General features: G+C 48.7%; 1 protein-coding gene across 3 annotated transcripts in view; it reads left to right on the forward strand.

The window, feature by feature from the left end:
• The window catches only part of RAPGEF1 (Rap guanine nucleotide exchange factor 1), a 703,893-nt gene that overhangs the window by 534,162 nt on the left and 149,366 nt on the right, over positions 1–20,365 (forward strand). For all 3 annotated transcript variants that reach the window (XM_085613927.1, XM_085613929.1, XM_085613930.1), the window contains 2 exons: positions 6,934–7,009; positions 7,208–7,292. In XM_085613927.1, coding sequence (XP_085470053.1) covers positions 6,934–7,009; positions 7,208–7,292 — 161 coding nt within the window. The remainder of the gene's footprint in view (positions 1–6,933; positions 7,010–7,207; positions 7,293–20,365) is intronic.

A 20,365-nucleotide genomic window follows, 5' to 3' on the forward strand; every position in this document is an offset into this window, starting at 1 on the left:
CCTTGGTTGGTGGCTGCTGTCTGGCAAGCCACGCGGCTGTGGGAGCTGGGCTCCTGGTCACTTACTCAGGGCAAGTGGGGAAGTAGGTTAGTGTAGAGAGGGCACTGCCAGGGCCACTCGGGCGGCTGGGTGCAGGGTGCTTTTGAGCCTTCGGGCGCTCAATGGAAAACAATGGGAATGTTCCGGTTTGGAAAAAGGCTGCAGGCTCGGGGACGAGGATGTATCAGGTGCCACCACCACTTCGAGAGGTAAGTTGGGTAGTTGTAGGTTAGGTGGGTACCCCGGGATTGGGCACAGGGGGCCGCAGGGCGCCGGGTGCAGGGGTGCCTTTTGACGTCGGGAATCTTACCCTCTGGTTGATCGCGGCTGGGGTGGCACTTGGTTCTGAGGCTGCAGGCTTCTTCCGGGATGTCGAGGGGGGTCCTTGGGTGCCGGACTCTGGGTCACAGTCGCTGTGGGGTCGTCCTCAGGGTCTTTGTCCACTCCGGCACTGGCCAGGCTTGGCTGGTGCAGAGTGTGTTGGGTCCGCGGTCCCGGGCTGGTGCCAGGGATAGCAAATAGGTTTCTTGAGTAGAGCCTCTACTCGTGGGAGTCCCAGGGGCTTAGAGCTAAAAGGTAGCCAGGTCCTCCGGGGTTGGTGAGGTTGCTGGCCACGAGAGATGCCGCGCTGGTGCAGGTTCGAGAGTCGACAGGCCGGTAGGGCTGGGGCCAAAGCAGTTGGTGTCTTCTTCTCTTTTTAGCAGCTGCAGGGCAGGTCCTTGTTCTTCTTGCTCTTCTTGTAGTTTTCTATCTGGAATCTAAGGAGGGAAGGTTCAGGGTGCCCCTAAATACTAGATTTAGGGGCGTTGCAGGTAGGTGAAGGCCAGGGACCAATGGGTCCTTGTCCTGGGGTGGGTACACCCCCCTATCCTGCCTCTCTCCTGTGGGAGGGGGGCAGTAGCCTAATCCTGATAGGGTAGGGCCTCCCATCTTCAAGATGGCGAGAGCCCGGAGATGTGCTTCACATCGCCTCCCCCACCTGAGGGGTGGGGTGGGCAGGCTGGCACATCCCGTCCTTGTATGGGGTTTCCGGCCCAGCTTCCCGCCAGAGTGGGGGGTTGCAGTGGCCTGAGGAAACTCCAAATGGCGGCCTGCCTTTGAAGCTTCCCTTTGCTCATCCTGGGGGAGGAGATTTCTCACCTCACCCAGGATGTGCATTGTTGCAGGCCCGGGAGAGCAGGAGCTCTCCCACCCAGGGGTCCAGCAACGTGTCTGCTGTGTGGCAGCCTGGGCAGCCTCAGAGCAGACGTGGATTGTAAGTTAGCTGTAAGGGGGCATCTCTAAGATGCCCTCTGGGGTGCTTAGTACATTAAATCCTACACTGGCATCAGTGTGGGTTCAATGTGCTGAGAAGTTTGATACCAAACTTCCCAGGCTTCAGTGGTGCCAATATGGTGCTGTGGAGCTCGTGTTTGACAAGCTCTCAGCACCATGTACTCTTAAATGACAGCACTGCACTTACAGTGCCCAGGAATGGACCCGGGTACTGTAGGGGCACAGGGCTCCTGCTCCTGTGCCCACACCATAGGCGTAATGCACCCAGCTAGAGGGGTGGCTGACATATGCCTTGGCAGTGTAGGTGATGGGCATGGTACACAGTGATGTGTGCCATGTCGACTCTTTGTTTTGTCCTGCACCCAGACACTCAGCCTGCAAGGGCAGTGTGTGTGTAAGGGTACAGGGCCTCTGAGGGTGGCACAATGAGTGCTGCAGCCCTTAGAGGCCTTCCCTGGCCACAAGGCCCTGGGTACCTAGGGTACCATTTACTAGGGGCTGACATGTGGCTAGGGTTTGCCAATTTGGAGTTTGTGTGGTTTAAGGAAGGAACATAGGCCCTGGGCACCTGATTGGCAGGAACCCAGGGTACACTCAATCGAAGTTCATTCAGCAATTTAGCAAAAAGTGGGGGCATACCATGCAAGAAAGATGGCACTTTCTCACACTTAGTCTCTAAAGTGGTAGCTTGGTCGAGCAGTAAGGCAGTATCAGAGGACAGTGTAAAGCATTTGTAGTACACACTCAGTCAGCAAATGGTCTCACACACTCAAGAACTGAACTCTAGGCCAATGGTTTGTATATAAAAATATATGGTTGTTTTATTTTAGAACCAACAATAGGTATCAAAATATACTTTCTCAGAATGAGATGCTTTAGTTAAATACTTTCAATAGGCAATAGACTTTTGAACACAGTAGTTACAGTTGTTGCAATAGGCAACACAATTCAAACACAATTATAACATTGAGCTCAATGGGACTTTTTAAGTAAATGCAATTTCAGTTACTTTACGAATGATTTTCTTACTCTGGGTTGGATCCTGGATTCAACCCTGATGCATTTCCTGTAAACAGTTGAAAGAAATAGTTTTTGTTACACAGGTGATTTTTAAGGAATATTTGTAAGTTTGAAAAATCGATAATTAGAAGAATTTCTGGCAAAAACCAGGCAATGTTATCCTATGGAGGAAAATCAAGTCATTGGTAAGTACGGTTGTAATTACTTTTCAGGGTCAGTGCTGGGCACCAAGATCCAGCACTGGGATCCCTCCTGATGGCAGGTGAGTAATTTCGTTTTAGTTCGGCTGATATTTAGTGAATATTTTAAAGTTTCAAAACTCGACACTTAGAAGAATTTCCAAGTGAAACCAGTCAATGTTACCCTATGGAAGAAAAGTGAGTTATCGGCTTTTGGGTAAGTACTCGACTTGCAGAGTTAAGGTTCTGGGCATAGACTCAGGGGTCTCCCAGGGTCAGGTAGGTACAGTTGTTACACCCTCAGCGGCACGGGGGCAGCCGGTTGCAGAGAGTTAGGCCCAATGTTATCCTATGGCGGGCAGGGTGCCTTTGGTTGGTGGCTGCTGGCAAGCAGGCCACACGGCTGTGGGAGCTGGGCTCCTGGTCACTTACTCAGGGGAAGTAGATTAGGATAGATGTTGCACTCCCAGGGGCACTCGGGCGGCTGGGAGCAGGGTGCTTTTGAGCCGTCGGGCACTCAATGGATTTCAATGGAGAAGCTCAAGGACGAACAAAGGCTGCAAGCTCAGGTGCGACCACCACTTCGAGAGGTAAGTTGGGTAGTTGGAGGATAGGTAGGCTTCCAGGAGATGGGCACAGGGTGCAGGGGTGCCTTTTGGCGTCGGGAAATCTCACACTCTGCTGGTCGTGGTTGGAGGGGTCCCCGGTTCTGAGGCTGCAGGCGTCGTCAGGAGCGGCGAGGTGGGTCCTTGGGTGCTGGATTTGGGGTCACAGTCGCCGGGGGAACGTCCTTGTGGTTTTTGTCCTCTCCGGCACAGGCCAGGCTTGGCGGGTGCAATGTGTGCAGGATTTGCGGCCCCCGGTTGGCACCAGGTGCTTGTTACTTGCTTTGAGCAGAACCACTGCTCGTGGGAGTCCTAGTCTTTAAGAGTCACAAGGCAGTCAGGTCCTCCGGGGTTTTTGAGGTTGCTGACCACTGGAGACGCCGGGGTTTAGCAGGAGCAGGTTCGAGGGTCGACAGGCCTGTAGGACTGGGGCCAAATCAGTTGGTGTATTCCTCTTGTTAGCAGCTGCACGGCAGGTCTTCTGGTTTCTTGATCTTCTTGCTTGTTTCGGTATCTGGATCTGAGGAAGGAAGGTTCAGGGTGAATTTAGGGGCGTTACAGGTAGGTAAAGGGCAGGGACCAATGGGTCCCTTCCCTGGGGTGGGTACACCCCCTATCCTGCCACTCTCCTGTGGGAGGGGGGCAGTAGCCTAGTCCTGATTGGGCAGGGCTCCCCATCTTCAAGATGGCGAGAGCCCGGAGATGTGCTTCACCTCGCCTCCCCCACCTGAGGGGTGGGGTTGGCAGAGGCTGGCACACGCCAGGCTTCCCGCCAGAGTGGGGGTCAGAACCGGTGGGGGCCAGTTGCTGAGTACAGCAAGTGGCCTGGAGAAGCTCACAAAGGTGACATGCCTTTGAAGCTTCCCCTGCTCATCCTGGGGGAGGAGACCTAGCACCTCGCCCAGGATGTGCATTGTTGCAGGCCCAGGAGAGTGGATGGCTCTCTACCCAGGGGTCCAGCAACATGTCTGCTGTGTGGCAGCCTAGGCAGCCCCTCAGACAGGACGTGGATTGTAGGTTAGGTTCAGGGGGCAACTCTAAGTTGTCCTCTGTCGTGCATTGTACATTAAATCCCACACTGGCATCAGTGTTGGTTTAATGTGATGAGAAATTTGATCCCAAACTAAAGTCTTGAGTGTTGCCATCATGGTGCTGTGGAGTTCGTGTTGACGACCTCCCAGCACCATATACTCTTAATGGCAGCACTGCACTTACAGTGCAGAGGAATGGACCTGGGTACTGTAGGGGTACAGGGGTCATGCACCTGTACCCACAACACTGGCATACGGCACCCAGCTAGAGGGCTGACTGAGGTATGCCAGGGCAGTGTGTGTTGTGGACATGGCACACAGGGATGTGTGCCATGTCGACTCTGTTTTGTTCTGCACCAAGACACTCAGCCTGCAAAGGCAGTGTGTGGGTGTCAGGGTACAGGGCCTCTAAGGGTGGCACAATAAGTGCTGCAGCCATCAGGGGCCTTCTCTGGTCACAAGGCCCTGGGTACCTAGGGTACCATTTACCAGGAGCTGACATGTGGCCATAGATGCCAATTCGGTTTAGGCTTCATGTGGTTTTAGGGAAGGAACATAGGCCCTAGGTACCTGATTGGCAGGAGCGCAGGGCACACTCAGTCAAAGTACATCAGCAATTCAGCAAAAAGTGGGGGCATACTATGCAAGAAAGATGGCACTTTCTCACAAACCTTACTGTAGTTCTCACATGATGGCTCATAAGTCCACTTTTCAAACGTCTATACTCCTGTGACCTTCAGTTTCCCTCTTGGTAGGTGAGTTATCTAGTAATACATCTCTCAGACAAGTTTTTACAGTACAGGAATCCTTCATTCAGGTTCACAAAGATGGGGTCATCCTCGGACCAACCTCAAGTTTTGCCAAAGGTTGCGTCACCTTTCCACATGAAGCAAACCACTCCGCTCCACATCTTCTTCCCTCAATCGGAGCCCTTCACGGAAAGGGCGTGCACATCCTAGACGTTTAGTGTGCTCAATGTTTTACAGTGATAGAACAAAGTTTTTTCATAAGTCCAATCAGCTTTTTCTGAGACATCTATTACCAATGACTCTGTGGCTACAGAAACAGAATATTCTCTTCAACCATGAGATATTTAGAAAGCAGCAGGATGCTTAGGGTTAATTCACTTCTATTAACCAGACATAGTGACCATGAACTCCATCAGGAGCCCCTGGCTAGAGGTGCTGCGCTGCGATGGGGCTGCTGTAGGTCTACGCGCATCCTTGTTAAATCCGGTCTGCCTGATATCCTGTCAGAGCCGCCAGTCGAACAGACCTTCGAACTCTTCAAGGTGTGTAATCGGATCAGAGTCCTTCCGGCTTCTGTTGTGAACCATTTCAGTCAATACGTTGTTGGCTTTACCTTGCAATGACATTGCTACTTCAGTGAAAACTGTTTGTCTGAAAGCGTTCTCTTTGAAGTATATTGATTTCCAGTGGTATGGCTCCCCCATTTGAAATGTCTTTGTACATTTTTCGAAACTTTTTTTTAAAGCAGGAACTAAAGATCTAATTTTACCCCAAACCTCAGTATTTGCCTAACGCTAAATGAACAAAACCTTATCCTTATCCCCAGCTCTTACCTTGAACCTTGCGCTTAACAAGCTAGATCCGCATTGAGACCTTGGTGCTAAACCTTACCATAACTCTTGCCTCAATCAAAAGTCTGACTTTTAGCATCTGTTCTAAGCACAGCTCTTTCCCTTAGCTTTAGTTCATCCGTATTCCTAAATTAAGCCTGTCTTGACTCTTTCCTTGTTACTACATTCTACCCAAACCTTAATCCTCAGTGTAGTTACATATCCCCAGACTCTGAATTAATTGTAAGGTTGCCCCTAACCCCTGTCCTATCTCTTACTGTTGATCCTAGTCTAACACTACCCAAGCCTCATTTCAAAGCCTAACCCTCATTTTAAACCAATACCTAAACTAACCCTGTCCTTACTCACACCCTGTTCTTTAATCCTATTTTCACCAAGATCGCTACACATCCTAGATCTTGCCTTAATTAGTACCTGACTCTAAGCCAACCCTTTGCTCTATCTCTAAAGTGACCCTTCCTGTTAGCCCAGTTGTCACCTTGAACCTTAGCGTTGTTTTCTCCCTAACACTGACATTGTCCCAAACTCTAACTTTTAAAAAACCTCCCTCATTCCCCAATCGTTGCCCCTTACAGTATCTTTAATCCTTCTTTTCACCGTCGCCCTGCCAATTTCTGCAAGCTTGTCCCCAACTGCAAACCCGAAGCTAATCCTAAATTTTAATCCATACTTTCCTTTGTCATAATTTAAATTAAAACTATCAGTTTGGATTTCTTTTTCAGTGAAAAGGTTCTTCAATTACATTTTTTTATTGAAATGTTTTTCCCGGAAGTGCACTGGTTTGAACAGATAGGATTCTGTGTAGGATATTAGGAAGCCATGTATTTATCGAAAAGAAAAGGTGGACAAGTGTAATTGGAGTTTTGATATCAGTGCGAAAGGGTAATGCTTTGGTGTGGGGGGAAGGGGCATGAGGGTAAATCAAGAAGAGTGCTTTGGACCTAGGAAATTAAGAAGTGAAGGACAGACAAGAAGTGGCCGTATTTCTGGGAGAGCACCTGTTCAGGTTGTCAGATAGTATTAGTAGTGAGTGAGCTGTGTCCAAGCTGGAGACGTGGTTGGTAGTACTGGTAGTGTAAGAGCAAAGACCGAGTGGGAGACCTGTTAGGTGGTAATAGTAAAATCACTCTATGAACGAGCGATGCACGTATGAGACCCTTCTAACGCTAACCACTTTATTACAGGGCGACGATGGCCCCGATGTACGCGGTGGATCTGGAGACATCCTGCTAGTCCATGCTACAGAGACTGATCGCAAAGGTAAGGCCCCTGTGCAAGGGCTGCTTGAGGAATGGGGTGGCTGAGAGTTTTCATATTAAAGGTTAGCACTGACATACATCTGTTGATAATCTCTTCCCCTGCTGCGTCTGTTGGCACAGAAACAAGTTGGCATATTGTGCTGGATAGGAGCCTTGTACTCTGATTCACCTGTCCGACTGTCTTTTCTTTCTCGCCTAGATCTGGTCCTATATTGTGAAGCCTTCCTGACGACTTACCGCACTTTCATTTCTCCAGGAGAGCTGATCCAGAAGCTGCAGTATAGATATCCTTTTGCAGGTGACTGAGGGGATGGTTCAGGGTTACTTCAGCCAGACCTGCTGCGTGGTGCTGAGGACTGTACACGGGGCGGGGGCTCTTATCTTCCCACTTTATGCATCTTACTGGCTCCCCGACAAGACATCCAGCATGTTTATTGCAGCAGTGACGCCAGTTCCCAGCTGTGCATCGGTAATAATGGCACCGGGCCCTATTCTGTACATGTGGGCAGTTATGCAATCTGCTGCTTTGCTCTAATTGGCTACAGCGCATTGCAGCTGGTCTATAGCTCTCAGTACTGTAGGTTCCTGTGGTGATCAGTGTACACATGTACTCTCTACTTTGGGATATCTTTCAAGTAAGTGGCTTTTGATTAAATCCAGGGGTAGGGTTGAGAAAAAGTTCACTTTGCTGTACAAACTGCGCTCGTACTCTTCATTTCTCTCTGGTTGACCACATGCACCCTTCTGTCCCAACTCAACTTCGGCTATGCTCCAGGTACTACTCAGCTGAACATGGTGGACCTGAGACAGGACTCGGGTGTCCATAGTCTGTACTCCAGGTACCTGTCAGCAGAACTTCTGTGGACCTGGACGAGGACTCTAATTTTAGCCCATTCTCCAGGTCGGCTCAGTAGAACAACTGTGGACATAGCAGAGGTCTGTGGTGTCTGTACTCCAGGTATGTAAGCAGAGCATCTGTGGACCAGGAAGAGGACGCAGGTATCTGTAGTTCATCCTCCAGGTCCATATCAGCAGAACATCTGTGGACCATGGTGAAGACTCTATCTGTAGCCCCTTCTCCAGGTACCGGTCAGTGGAACAACTGTGGACCAAGCAGAGGTCTGTGGTGTCCGTACTCCAGATATGTAAGCAGAGCATCTGTGGACCAGGAAGAAGACTCGGCTGTCCATAATCTTTACTGCAGCTACGTTTCAGCAGAATATCTGCGTGAGAATTGGATGATGAACCAGCTTTCTTTAAGAAATTAAAAACCATGCGTGGGATGCTCTTCTTAGTGTCCGTAGTTTATAATCAGTTTATAGTCTAGGTACATATCAGCACAGCATCTATGGACCAGGGTAAGGACTGGTCCATAGTCTGAATTCCAGGTACAAGTGAGCAGGGCTTGTGTGGACCAAAAAGAGGTGTCTGGTGTTCATACTCCACGTATATGTCTGCAGAATATCTGTGGAACAAAAAGAGGACTCTGGTGTCTATAGTCTGTACTCTAGGTACGTGTTAGAAGAGCATCTGTGGACCACGGAGAGGACTCTATCCATAATCCAGGTACCTGTCAGCAGAACGTCTGTGAATCAAAGACGACTCCGGTGTCCATTGTTTGTACTCCAGGCATGTGTCAGCAGAGCACCTGTGAACTAAGGAGGGGACATTGGTGTCTCTAGTCCATAATGCATGTACCAGTTAGCAGAACATGTGTGGTCCAAGAAAAGGAGTCTGGTGACTGTACTCCATGTATATATTATGTTATTTGAACTTCTAGAGCGCACAGTTATCCTGGGGTGTCCAGGCGCTGAGCACTACCTGCTGGTTATCAATATTGGATGGTGTTACTGTGTGAACGGCCAAGTTTTCAGCCCTTTTCTGAAGGAGAGGAGATCTACTGAGTTCCTTAAATGGAACGGGAGATCATTCCAGGCCTTAGAAGTGCAAGTGATAAAGCCCCCCTGCCCCTGCCCCATCCAAAAAGACATTGGTCAAGACTCCGCCAGCTGGGCCCAGTCGCGACCGGAAATCCTCTTCAGAAGCCCCGCCCTCGGGCCCGGCTCCGAAGACATCTAAGCCTGTAGGTGGCTCGGGCTCGAGCAAACCTCATGTTATTGTACCTATAACACCTTCGGCACCGAAAACTCCACTGTCGGCACCGAAACAGGCTTCAAGACCGAAATCTCCTTCGGCACCGAAACGTTCCTCGGCACCGAAGTCTCCACCGGCACCGAAACGTTCTTCCACATCGATGCCCAAAAGTCCCTCGGCACCGAAAATTCCATCGGCACCGAAAAATCCATCGGCGCCGAAAAATCCATCGGCGCCGAAAACTCCGTCGGCACCGAAAACTCCGTCGGCACCGAAAAATCCGTCGGCACCGAAAAATCCATCGGCACCGAAAACTACGTCCACACCGAAAAAAGTTCATAAAGACCCGAAACGGCCATCACCGCCACCACCTTCGTAGCCGGATGAACTTTTTCGCCCAGATCCTACTCAAAAGCGGATCTACATCAATCCCGAAACCGGACATGTGACTGCCGTCCCATACAAGAAACGGAAGCTGGACATCACACCACCTCCAGCTCCCATACGGAAGAAGGACTGTGCTACTTCACCACTTCGTCCTTCCTCTCCTGTATTACCTCCTAACCCGTCCCCCCCTCCTCCTCCTCCTTTACCTTTACCTTTACCATCTCCCTATCATTCACCTCCTCCACAGGATGATAATGATGACTTAGGGGGAGGGGCGGACCCTGATTTATTTAATGATCCTGTTGATCCAAACGACCCTTTTACGTTCCCAGACACAGCACCAGTAGATGACTGGTCTTATCCAATGCCTGACATGCCTGACCCCACTACCTACCCCTCCAAGCCCTCCCCTCCTGATGACCATTTGGGGTTTGGCCAACTAATAAATAGGGCAGCAACATTCCATGGCGTCACAATGCACACGGACGCCCTTGAAGAGGACTTTCTCCTCGATACTTTTGAGCAGTCACAAAAAACTGTTCACATACTGCCCATGATTAAAGGGGTTATAAAGCATGCCACTGAAGTCTTTAAAGACCCTGTTAGAGCTAGGGTTCTCAACCCACGCATCGAAAAAAAAGTACCGACCAGCCCCGCAGGACCCTGCATACATTAAAGCCCAGCTCCCTTTAGTCTCCTTGGTCGTATCAAATGCCAGGAAGCGTGTTAACTCACAGACAACTGGAGAAACGCCTCCCCCGGACAAGGAGTCTAAGCTTTTAGAGGCCTCAGGCAAACGAGTCGCCGCACAGGCGGCGAACCACTGGCGTATTGCCAATACCCAGGCCCTGTTAGCCCGGTATGATAGGGCGCATTATGACCAACTTGAGGACCTTATGCAACATCTGCCTGAACCCTTTAAATCCCAGGCCACTGACCTCATTCAAGAAGGCAAATTAATATCTAATGCCTCCATTAAATGCGCCTTAGATGCGGCAGACACTGCTTCTAGGGCGGTCAATACTAGCGTCTTACTCAGACGACATGCCTGGCTCCGTATTTCCGGTTTTAAACCGGAGGTTCAAACCGCAATTCTAGCTCAACCTTTCAACCAAGAGCAGCTATTTAGCCCTGCAGTGGACACTGCATTAGAAAAAATGAAGAAGGATAATGAGACTGCCAAGTCTATGGGAGCACTGCAGTCTCCTCAAACCCGGGGTTCCTTTCGTCGCTCCTTTTATAGAGGAGGCTCCAAAAACGCGGGAACTGAGACCACGTCCACCTTTAAAAATTCTGGACAAACATCCCCTAACAGAGGATATTTCCGAGGTGGTTATAGGGGAAACAATAACAAAGGTCGAGGGCGGGGCAACAACAACAACACCCGCACCTCCCCAGCCACCAAACAGTGACTTGCCACCACTCCCCCCAGACCATTCCACTCCGGTCGGGGGGCGGCTCCAACAATTCCTACCTGTCTGGACTTCCATCACCACAGACAGGTGGGTAAGACAAATTATCCAGTCTGGCTACTGCCTCGAACTCATACAATCCCCCCCAAACATACCACCCAAACAACGTCCAATGTCCTCACATCATCTCTCTCTCCTCAAACAAGAAGTTCAATCCCTGCTAAAAAAACATGCAATAGAACCAGTCCCTCTTCAACATCAGGGAACAGGGGTATATTCTCTATACTTCCTCATTCCCAAAAAGGACAAAACATTAAGGCCCATACTGGATCTCAGACTACTAAACCAGTATATACATTCGGATCATTTTCATATGACCACCCTCCAACAAGTCCTCCCACTATTACAACAGGGAGACTTCCTTGCCACATTGGACCTCAAGGACGCGTACTTTCACATCCCTATGCATCCCGCTCACAGAAAATATCTACGATTTGTGGTAGATGGGCAACACTATCAATTTACAGTTCTCCCATTCGGAGTAACAACAGCACCCAGAGTGTTCACCAAGTGCTTAGCAGTCGTGGCAGCGCACCTCAGAAGACAACAGATCCATGTCTTCCCCTATCTGGACGATTGGCTCATAAAAGCCAATACTCACCAAAAATGCATTCTCCACACTCATCGCACTATTCAAACCCTCCACAATTTGGGATTCACTATCAACTACCTCAAATCCCATCTACAGCCTTCCCACTTACATCAGTATCTAGGAGCAACCATAGATACATCCAAAGCCATTGCTTATCCCAGCACTGCCAGGATAGCCAGTATACAAAGTCTCATCTCTCAATTTCAAACTCATCCATCTCTTCCAGCAAGAGTGTTCATGCAGCTCCTAGGCATGATGGCGTCATGCATCTCCATAGTCCCACACGCACAACTTCAAATGCGTCCCTTACAGGAATGTCTAGCACAACAGTGGAACCAAGCTCACGGACAACTTACCGATCTGGTGTTGGTGGACAGTCGCTCACTTCGCTCACTGAAATGGTGGAACACCATCAACCTGTCCAAAGGGCGGCCGTTCTTAGAGCCTCTTCCACAAGTTGTGCTAACTACCGACGCATCTCTCACAGGGTGGGGAGCCCACCTCCTTCACCATACCACTCAGGGCAGATGGACCAGTCAACAAAAACTGCTCCACATCAACCACCTGGAACTCTTAGCAGTGTTCCTAGCACTAAAATCCTTTCAGGTACACCTAAAGAACAAAACTGTCCTCATACGCACAGACAACATGACGACAATGTATTATATACAGAAACAGGGAGGGACACATTCTCTCCAACTGTCCCAACTGGCACAGCAGATCTGGAGATGGGCAATTCCCCAAAACATCTACCTGTTAGCAGAACATCTCCCAGGAATCCACAATCAGGTGGCCGACCTCCTAAGTCGCCACACACAGCAGATCCACGAATGGGAATTACACCCCAAGGTTCTACTCCCCTTCTTCCAAAAATGGGGACAACCAGACATAGACCTGTTCGCCACTCCCGAAAACACAAAATGCCCAACCTTCGCCGCCAGGTTTCCACACCCACAGTCGAAGGGCAATGCCCTATGGATGAACTGGTCAGGCAGAATTGCGTACGTTTTTCCGCCTCTCCCACTAGTTCCATTTGTGGTACGCAAACTGAAACAACAGTCGCTAACACTAATACTGGTAGCTCCCACTTGGGCACGTCAACCGTGGTTCACCACACTTCTGGAACTATCTTTAGTTCCACATCAAAGGCTACGCCTCTCCCCGGATCTATTAACCCAGAACCATGGAGAAATCAGACACCCAGATCCTCAAACACTGAACCTAGCGATCTGGCTCCTGAGGTCTTAGAGTTCGGATACCTCAATCTCCCTCCAGACTGTATGAATATCATAAAGGAAGCCAGACGACCTACTACTAGAGCATGTTATGCCGCAAAATGGAAACGATTTGCCATCTACTGCGCTAATAATGACATACATCCATTGGATGCTTCCATCCAAAGCATCATTTGCTATCTACTACACTTGCAAAGATGCAATCTAGCGTATTCCTCTATACGTTTACACCTAGCAGCCTTGGCAGCCTACTTGCAAAATAGGCAACACCTTTCCCTTTTTAAGGTACCAGCCATCAAAGCGTTTATGGAAGGTCTCAAAAGAATTCTTCCCCCAAGATTACCACCTTCCCCAGTGTGGAATCTCAATGTGGTTCTAACAAGACTTATGGGTCCCCCATTTGAACCTATGCACAAATGTGAATTACAATTCCGAACATGGAAGGTAGCTTTCCTTATCGCAATCACTTCCCTAGGAAGAGTAAGTGAAATACAAGCCCTTACACTACAGGAACCTTTCTTACAACTACACCGTAACAAAGTGGTTCTTAGGACAAACCCTAAATTTCTTCCAAAAGTGATTTCCCCTTTCCACCTTAACCAATCAGTAGAGCTACCAGTCTTTTTCCCAAACCCAGACTCCGTAGCTGAAAGGGCCCTACATACCTTAGATGTCAAAAGAGCCTTGCTTTATTACATCGACAGGACAAAACCTTTTCGAAAGACAAAACAACTCTTTGTTGCCTTCGCACCACCACATAAAGGCAATCCCATCTCCAAATCCGGTATAGCCCGGTGGATAGTTAAATGCATCCAAATATGCTACCAAAAGGCTAAACGTACACTTACAGTTCCCCCTAGGGCGCACTCCACGCGTAAAATAGGGGCTTCTATGGCCTTCTTAGGTAACATTCCCTTAGAAGACATTTGCAAGGCAGCCACGTGGTCTACCACGCATACCTTCACTAAACACTACTGTGTTGATGTGCAAGCCAAACAACAGGCCTCAGTGGGCCAGGCTGTCCTAAAAACTTTATTTCAAACTGCTGCAACGGATACAGGCGACCACCGCTAAGGGGAAGCACTGCTATATAATCTATCCTCAGTGTGTGATCTGAGCTCATATGCCTCGAACGGAATATGCTACTTACCAGTATGCATCTGTTCTTGGCATGTAGAGCTGCAGAGTCACACACGCCCGCCCGCCTCCCCGGGACCTGTATCTGTTCCAGCATCTGTCTTACTTAGACATTGCACATGGACATCCTTTCTTTCATTCCTATACACTCCATCTTTTCCCATCATGGCGAAAAAACAATCTGACGATGGAGTGGATGCCCATGCGCACTGTTGTCCAGGGGAGGAGTCACCAATCTCGTGACCAAAGGCTTCTTCCGAAGACAACAACAACCTGCAATCATCCGAGCCCAACACCAGATGGCGATCTTATCCCCAGTGTGTGACTCTGCAGCTCTACATGCCAAGAACAGATGCATACTGGTAAGTAGCATATTCCTTTCCTTATGATTCTGAGTATTAGGAAACAAGCTGAGATCACCAAACTTGCGTGATCGCAAAACGTAAGCTTATTGTCCACTATCACCCCCAGGTTTTTTACTTTCCTGGTTGGAGCGGGGCAGATACCCAGATCTTCTGGCCACCAGTCTGGCGTCCTTTAGTTAGGGTTATTCTCAAACATGATGACCTCTGTTTTGCCTGAGTTTAGTTTTAGGCAATTGGACAACATCCAACCTGAGAGAGCTTTCATACAATCGTGGAAGCGAGCCCCTGTTTCCTTCTCTTCCCCGTCTCTAAGTGACATCACTATTTGAGTGTCATCCGCATGTGAAGTAAATTGGAAGCCATAGGATCTTATCAAGCCTGCCAAAGATATCACGTACACGTTAAAGAGCGTCCGGCTTAAAGATGAGCCCTGTGGCACCCCACACGGAAGAGAAAACGGCTTTGACCTGTGGTTGTCCAATTCCACAGTTTGCGTTCTTTCTGAGAGGAAAGACTGCAGAAAACTCCATGCAGGTCCTTGTACCCCGTATTACAGGTAGCTGCAACTCGTGAGGCGTCGCTGGACGGATACTGCTTTTTCGAGGTGGCATACTTATCATGGACATGCCCCCATATTGAATTGACTGTTTTTGCCATTGTTGCCACATTTGTGAATCAGGACTTAACAGCTTGTTTATTTCCGTAAAACCCAATCCGCGACTTTACATTTCCGTACGTGATACTTTATCGGACCTTATCGGTCTCCATACCCATCAGGTTATACGGTAGTACGGACCCTTTTGGAAGACCCATTTGGACTCACTATTTTTTCATTTGGACTTTCCTGTTATCTATACGATATTGGCCTTTGTAATAAATAGATTACGACTTATGATATATTCGCATCGGACCACATTGTGACGACTTTCCCAATTCGCTTTGATCAAGTCTAAGATAGACGAAACACGTGTCGGCAAGTCTGTGCGCTGGGAAAACTGTTTAAGATAAATAATAAAAGAACTTGACAAATCAACAGATGACCGTTTTGGATCACTCCTTGTGTGCCAGACGCCTTATTAGATTGTACGGATTAACTGGTGTTTACTTCAGCATTGAAATATTGTTTCATTCAGAACTTATCCTATACTGTATTTGGATCATTAATAAGTATTGAGGGTGTGCTGTATTAGCTTTGTTTTTTTTGTTTCCTTGTACCCCTGCTTCAGACAGCTGGTTTATCAGAACTTCATGATGGACCGTGTCAAAGGCTGCTGACAAGTCTAACAAAATCAGAATTGCCTTTCCTCCACTATCCAAGCCTCCCTCACTTCCTCTATTGATTTGATTAACGCCAGCTCGGTGCTGTGTGTTGCTCTAAACCCGTATTGAGATGGGTCGAGTAGATTATAGTTCGGAGAAAAGTACTGAGCTGGGTATTCATAGCTTTTTCAGTGATTTTTGCAGGAAGCGGAAGTCATGAAATTGGCCTGTAGTTGTTTGGGTCCTTGGGGTCAAGGGTTGGTTTTTTAATTGGGGAAGTATAGAAGCCTTCTTCCAATTTCTGGGAAATTTGCCCGATGTAAATATGGCGTTAAACAGGAATGTGAGAGCTAACCCTATAACTGGATCCATAGGGGACCTGGATTGAATGGAGCTCAAATGTTTAATCGAGTCTGGGGTATCTAGCAGAGAGAATTTGTCTAAAACCGGTGTGGGGTAGGATCTGTTTGATTCCATTGTTCGTGGCACCACCCTTTCCCCTTTTTGGGCTAGTGTAACTGAAGAAAGGATAGATTCCACCTTATGTTGGGAGAAGTCGGCCAGTTTTTCGCAGAGTTCTGGACAACTTTGGCTCTTTTTGGGATTAGATTTTGCTTGAGAAATGTGTTCTGCTAGGAACTTTTTTTTGGTTTCCAACAGTAATTCCTTATACAGTCTAAGGCTTTGCTTGTAGCTTTCTTTATCCATGTTTTTATAACCTGTCCTCCATAACCCTTCTACTCGCTCGCCTGGTATTTGGATTCTTAATTCATCCAAATACCAGGGGACTGATGAATGGGCCCGTTTAGAGGTCCACTTTTTTACCGGGGCTAATTTATTGCATGCTGCGTCTATCCATTTCGTGTACGCAGAGGTAGCTTCGTCCACCTCTAAAGGAAGAGGGCGCATGGTTTTCTTTAATGCCTCCACTAATTCTTCGCAGTATACCTTATTCCAGACTCTTTCCAATCAATCTTCCTTGTGGGTTCTGATCTAGGTTGATAGCCCTTTGACTAAATGGCACTATGATCGAACCACACCAATGGGAGTACCGGGGTGTAAGCCAGATTTGGATAATTGGAATAAATACCATCCAGCGTATGCCCTTTGATATGTGCTGGCACTTCAACCAGCTGCTTCAGTTCACCGGTCCCCTATCACTTGCTCCAGAGTAATAGTATCTGGGTCGGATTGGGCCTCAAGATGGAAATTAGGAGTCTGAACATAATCCTTCTTCAAGTAGCGTCCCTAACAACTCAATAAGCAACGCACACTCAGTGCTATGTTTAATCAATGATCTGGCATTCAGTAGTACACATCTGAGGGGAGGTGGGTCAGCTAAGTTAGCCATCCTTCCTGGCTTAATATTGGGGCCGGTGGCAGGAAGGTCCAAAATGTATGGGAAATGTAAACAGCATTTGGAGCAAATACTTCTAGGACGGTTGGTCATTGCCTCTAAGGGGATACAGGGGCACCCTAAGATTCCCCCTCCTGGATCCAATCCATGATGGTCCTCCCTGGTGTAAGTCATGATGTTTGGAGTAAGACGGCCAGGGGGACTGGCCCTGAGCCCGGTCCGAGCGCGGACGGGCTTGCCTTAGGGCGTGCCTCTTAAATCTCTAGCCTCAAAAGAACTGTTCCACTAACCCTCAAAATGGCGGCCCCCCTTGTTGCTCCCGAATCCCTCCAGCTGAGTGCAAACAGTGCAAGCAAGTCAGTGGCAACACAATCGATATCTCACAAATTCTAAAATCAGTGGCGATATGTCAGCAGAACATATGTGGAGCCAGGAGAGGGCTTGGGTGTCTGTATTCTGTACTCCAGGTATGTGTAAGGAGAAAATTGGTGAACCCAGAAGAGGAGTCGGTTGTCCATTGTTCCTACTCGAGTTATGTGTCAGCATAACATTTGTGTATCGCGGATGGATTCTGGTGTCTGTAATTCGTACCCTGGTTACCTGTCAACAGAATATCTGTGGTCCAGGAAGATGACTCAAGTGTTCATAGTCCGTTCTCCAGGTGCCTGTCATCAGAGCATCTGTGGTATGAAGAGGACTCTGGTGTCCATAGTCCGTACTCCAGATAACTGTCAGGAGGACAGCTGTGAACTGAGGATAGGACTCTGGTGTCTGGAGTCCGTACTCCTGGTACCTTTCAGCAGGACGTCTGTGGTCTGAGGAGAGGACTCTGTTGTCTGGTGTTCGTACTCCAGGTACCTGTCAGAGCATCTGTGGCCAGAGGAGAGGACTCTGGTGCCCACACTCCAGGTGCCTGTCAGCAGGACCTCTGTGGTCTGAGGAGAGGAATCTGGTGTCTGGAGTCCGTACTCCAGGTATCTTTCAGCAGAACATCTGTGGTCTGAGGAGAGGACTCTGGTGTCCGTACTCCTTGTGCCTGTCAGCAGGACGTCTGTAGTGTGAGGAGAGGGCTCTGGTGTCTGTACTCTTGGTACCTATCAGCAGGATATCTGTGGTCTGAGGAGAGGACTCTGGTGTCCATATTCCATACTCCTGGTGCCTGTCAGCAGGACATCTGTGGTCTAAGGAGAGGACTCTGGTGTCCGTACTCCTGGTGCCTGTCAGCAGGATGTCAGTAGTGTGAGGAGAGGGCTCTGGTGTCTGTAGTCTTGGTACCTGTCAGCGGAATTTCTGTGGTCTGAGGAGAGGACTCTGGTGTCCATTGTTCCGTACTTTAGGTACCTGTCAGCAGGATGTCTATAGTGTGAGGAGAGGACTCTGGTGCCAATAGTCCATACTCCTGGTGCCTGTCAGCAAGACGTCTGAGGCGAGGACTCTGGTATCCGTAGTCTGTACCAAGCTGATCTGTGACCCGGGAGGTGAGTGGAAAAGCATGCCCAGTAGCTGGAAGTAGTTCCTCTTTGATTGTAGGTCGTTTTTGTTTCCCCCAAGAAGAATGAGGCCAATTCCTCACAGTTTGGAGGAGTGATGTCTCCAGGAGCCAGCAGGTTTGGGGCATTAAGCGGTTGTTGCTTGACGGTTTCAAAAAGTTTTTGGTGTCGATTTTTGGCTTGGTTAAGCTGAGTTCCAAAGAAGGCGGCCTTTTAATTTTTGATTTTCCTGTTGTAAGTGTTCCTCACTGATCTTAGGTGTTCAGTGGATGGTACGGATCTCCAAATTCTTTCTGCTAATCTTAGATTGCGTCTTTCAGAGTTTAGGTGGTCATTGAGCCACGGTTTGGAGCTTTTAGTGGAAATGTTTGAAGTTGAAATGTTGAAGGGGGCAATAGTATCAAGGACTTCTATAATAGAGGTATTATAGAACTATGAGGTCATGTACATCTACCATGCCTAACTGAGGAGTCAAGTCAGTGTCACTTCGGGTTGATAAGTCGTTAGGATTAACGTTTCAGAGATTCCTTTTCCATTATTTTATTTTCTTGGGTTGATCTCTCTTCGGGGTCACCTCCATGTTGATGAGGAAGATGATGCTGTAGTCGTCTGACCAATCGCAGGGGATAATGGATTCCAACGTGATGTCATTCATTTTACATACGATCAGATCCAGTGTGTCCCTTGTTGTGGGTGGGACTGTCACAGAATTGGACCAGATCGTGGTCTGATAGGAAGGATTTAAGGCAGTTCACTGCATGGTCGTTCGGGTTATTCCAGTGTAAGTTGAAGTCTGAGGAAAATCACCCCGTCAATTGCTGCTCCTGCCCAACACGTGGGCCTGCGCCGAGAGGAACGAGTCTGGATGCTGTGAGAGGTGGGCAGTAATCTGAGCGCCAGACATGGTCCGCGGCTTCCATCTGCTGGCCAACATGTGGGACTACAGCCAGAGGAGTCTTGTTATTTAGAAACCGACAGACGATCTGTCAGACATGGCCCGCTGCTGCCATCTTCTGGCTGACACTGGGGACTACAGTTTAAAGAGTTAGATGCCTTTTGAATGATGGGGCTAGGTCACCTGCTTCAACACAGCCCATGGTTGCCACCTCGCAAGGCTGCAAGGAAGGGAGTATTGATGCTGTTGCAGCAAGTGGAGGGGGATGGTGCACCGGCTGCCATACTTCTTGCACTGCTAGAGGAGTGTTATTGGACTCGCTGTGTGAGGTAGGCTGGCCATGGTACTGATCGGTTATATCGATCTCTTCAGGAGTAGGGTGCAACAGCCACCCTTCTCAAAGTGTGCAGATTTTGTGAGCAAGGTTCTGTGAGCAGCCACCACCATGCATGTAAATAATAATAAAAATAAGTGCCTGGGTTCTCTTCAGGAGGCCGCTGCAGCTTGCACCGCACATTGCCCCTGCTATGCTACCAATGACAGTAACAACACAACTACTAACCGTCACACTCCTACAAGTTTGATAATTCAGACTACAACCCCCCGCTATAAGAATGGCTTGGGCGGCAGGTGCTAGTCATGTTTAATGTATATTGAATTAATAGTTAACTGTTTATGGTCATCCCTGAATTAGTCAGACAGTGCTACCTTGTGGCAGACTGTTACAGCGCAGGGTTTGACAATTAGGTGTCGGTGCCGAGCACCATAAACCTCTGGCTCAAATTAAGCACTGCCTGGCCTGTACAGTCCTCGGCCTTTATTCTTGGTTAGCCCAACACTGGCGCAGTCTGCCAGCTTGTGTTCGTGAAATGCACAATTCCAACTTGCATCTTGCACTTGTGTCTCATCCATGCAGGGGGTGAGGCATGAAACTCTTTCCCTTGGTGGAGAGGACTTTCATGCCTCACCCCCTGCACAGATGAGCCAGAAGAGAAAGATGCAAGTTGGAATGGTCTGTCACCTCCATGAAGGGGTTTGGCGCTCACATAACCCAAACTCACCATGGGGGGGAG

Source organism: Triturus cristatus, chromosome 1_2 (assembly GCF_964204655.1).
Source record: "Triturus cristatus chromosome 1_2, aTriCri1.1, whole genome shotgun sequence".
In the NCBI taxonomy this organism is placed as follows: Eukaryota; Metazoa; Chordata; class Amphibia; order Caudata; family Salamandridae; genus Triturus; species Triturus cristatus.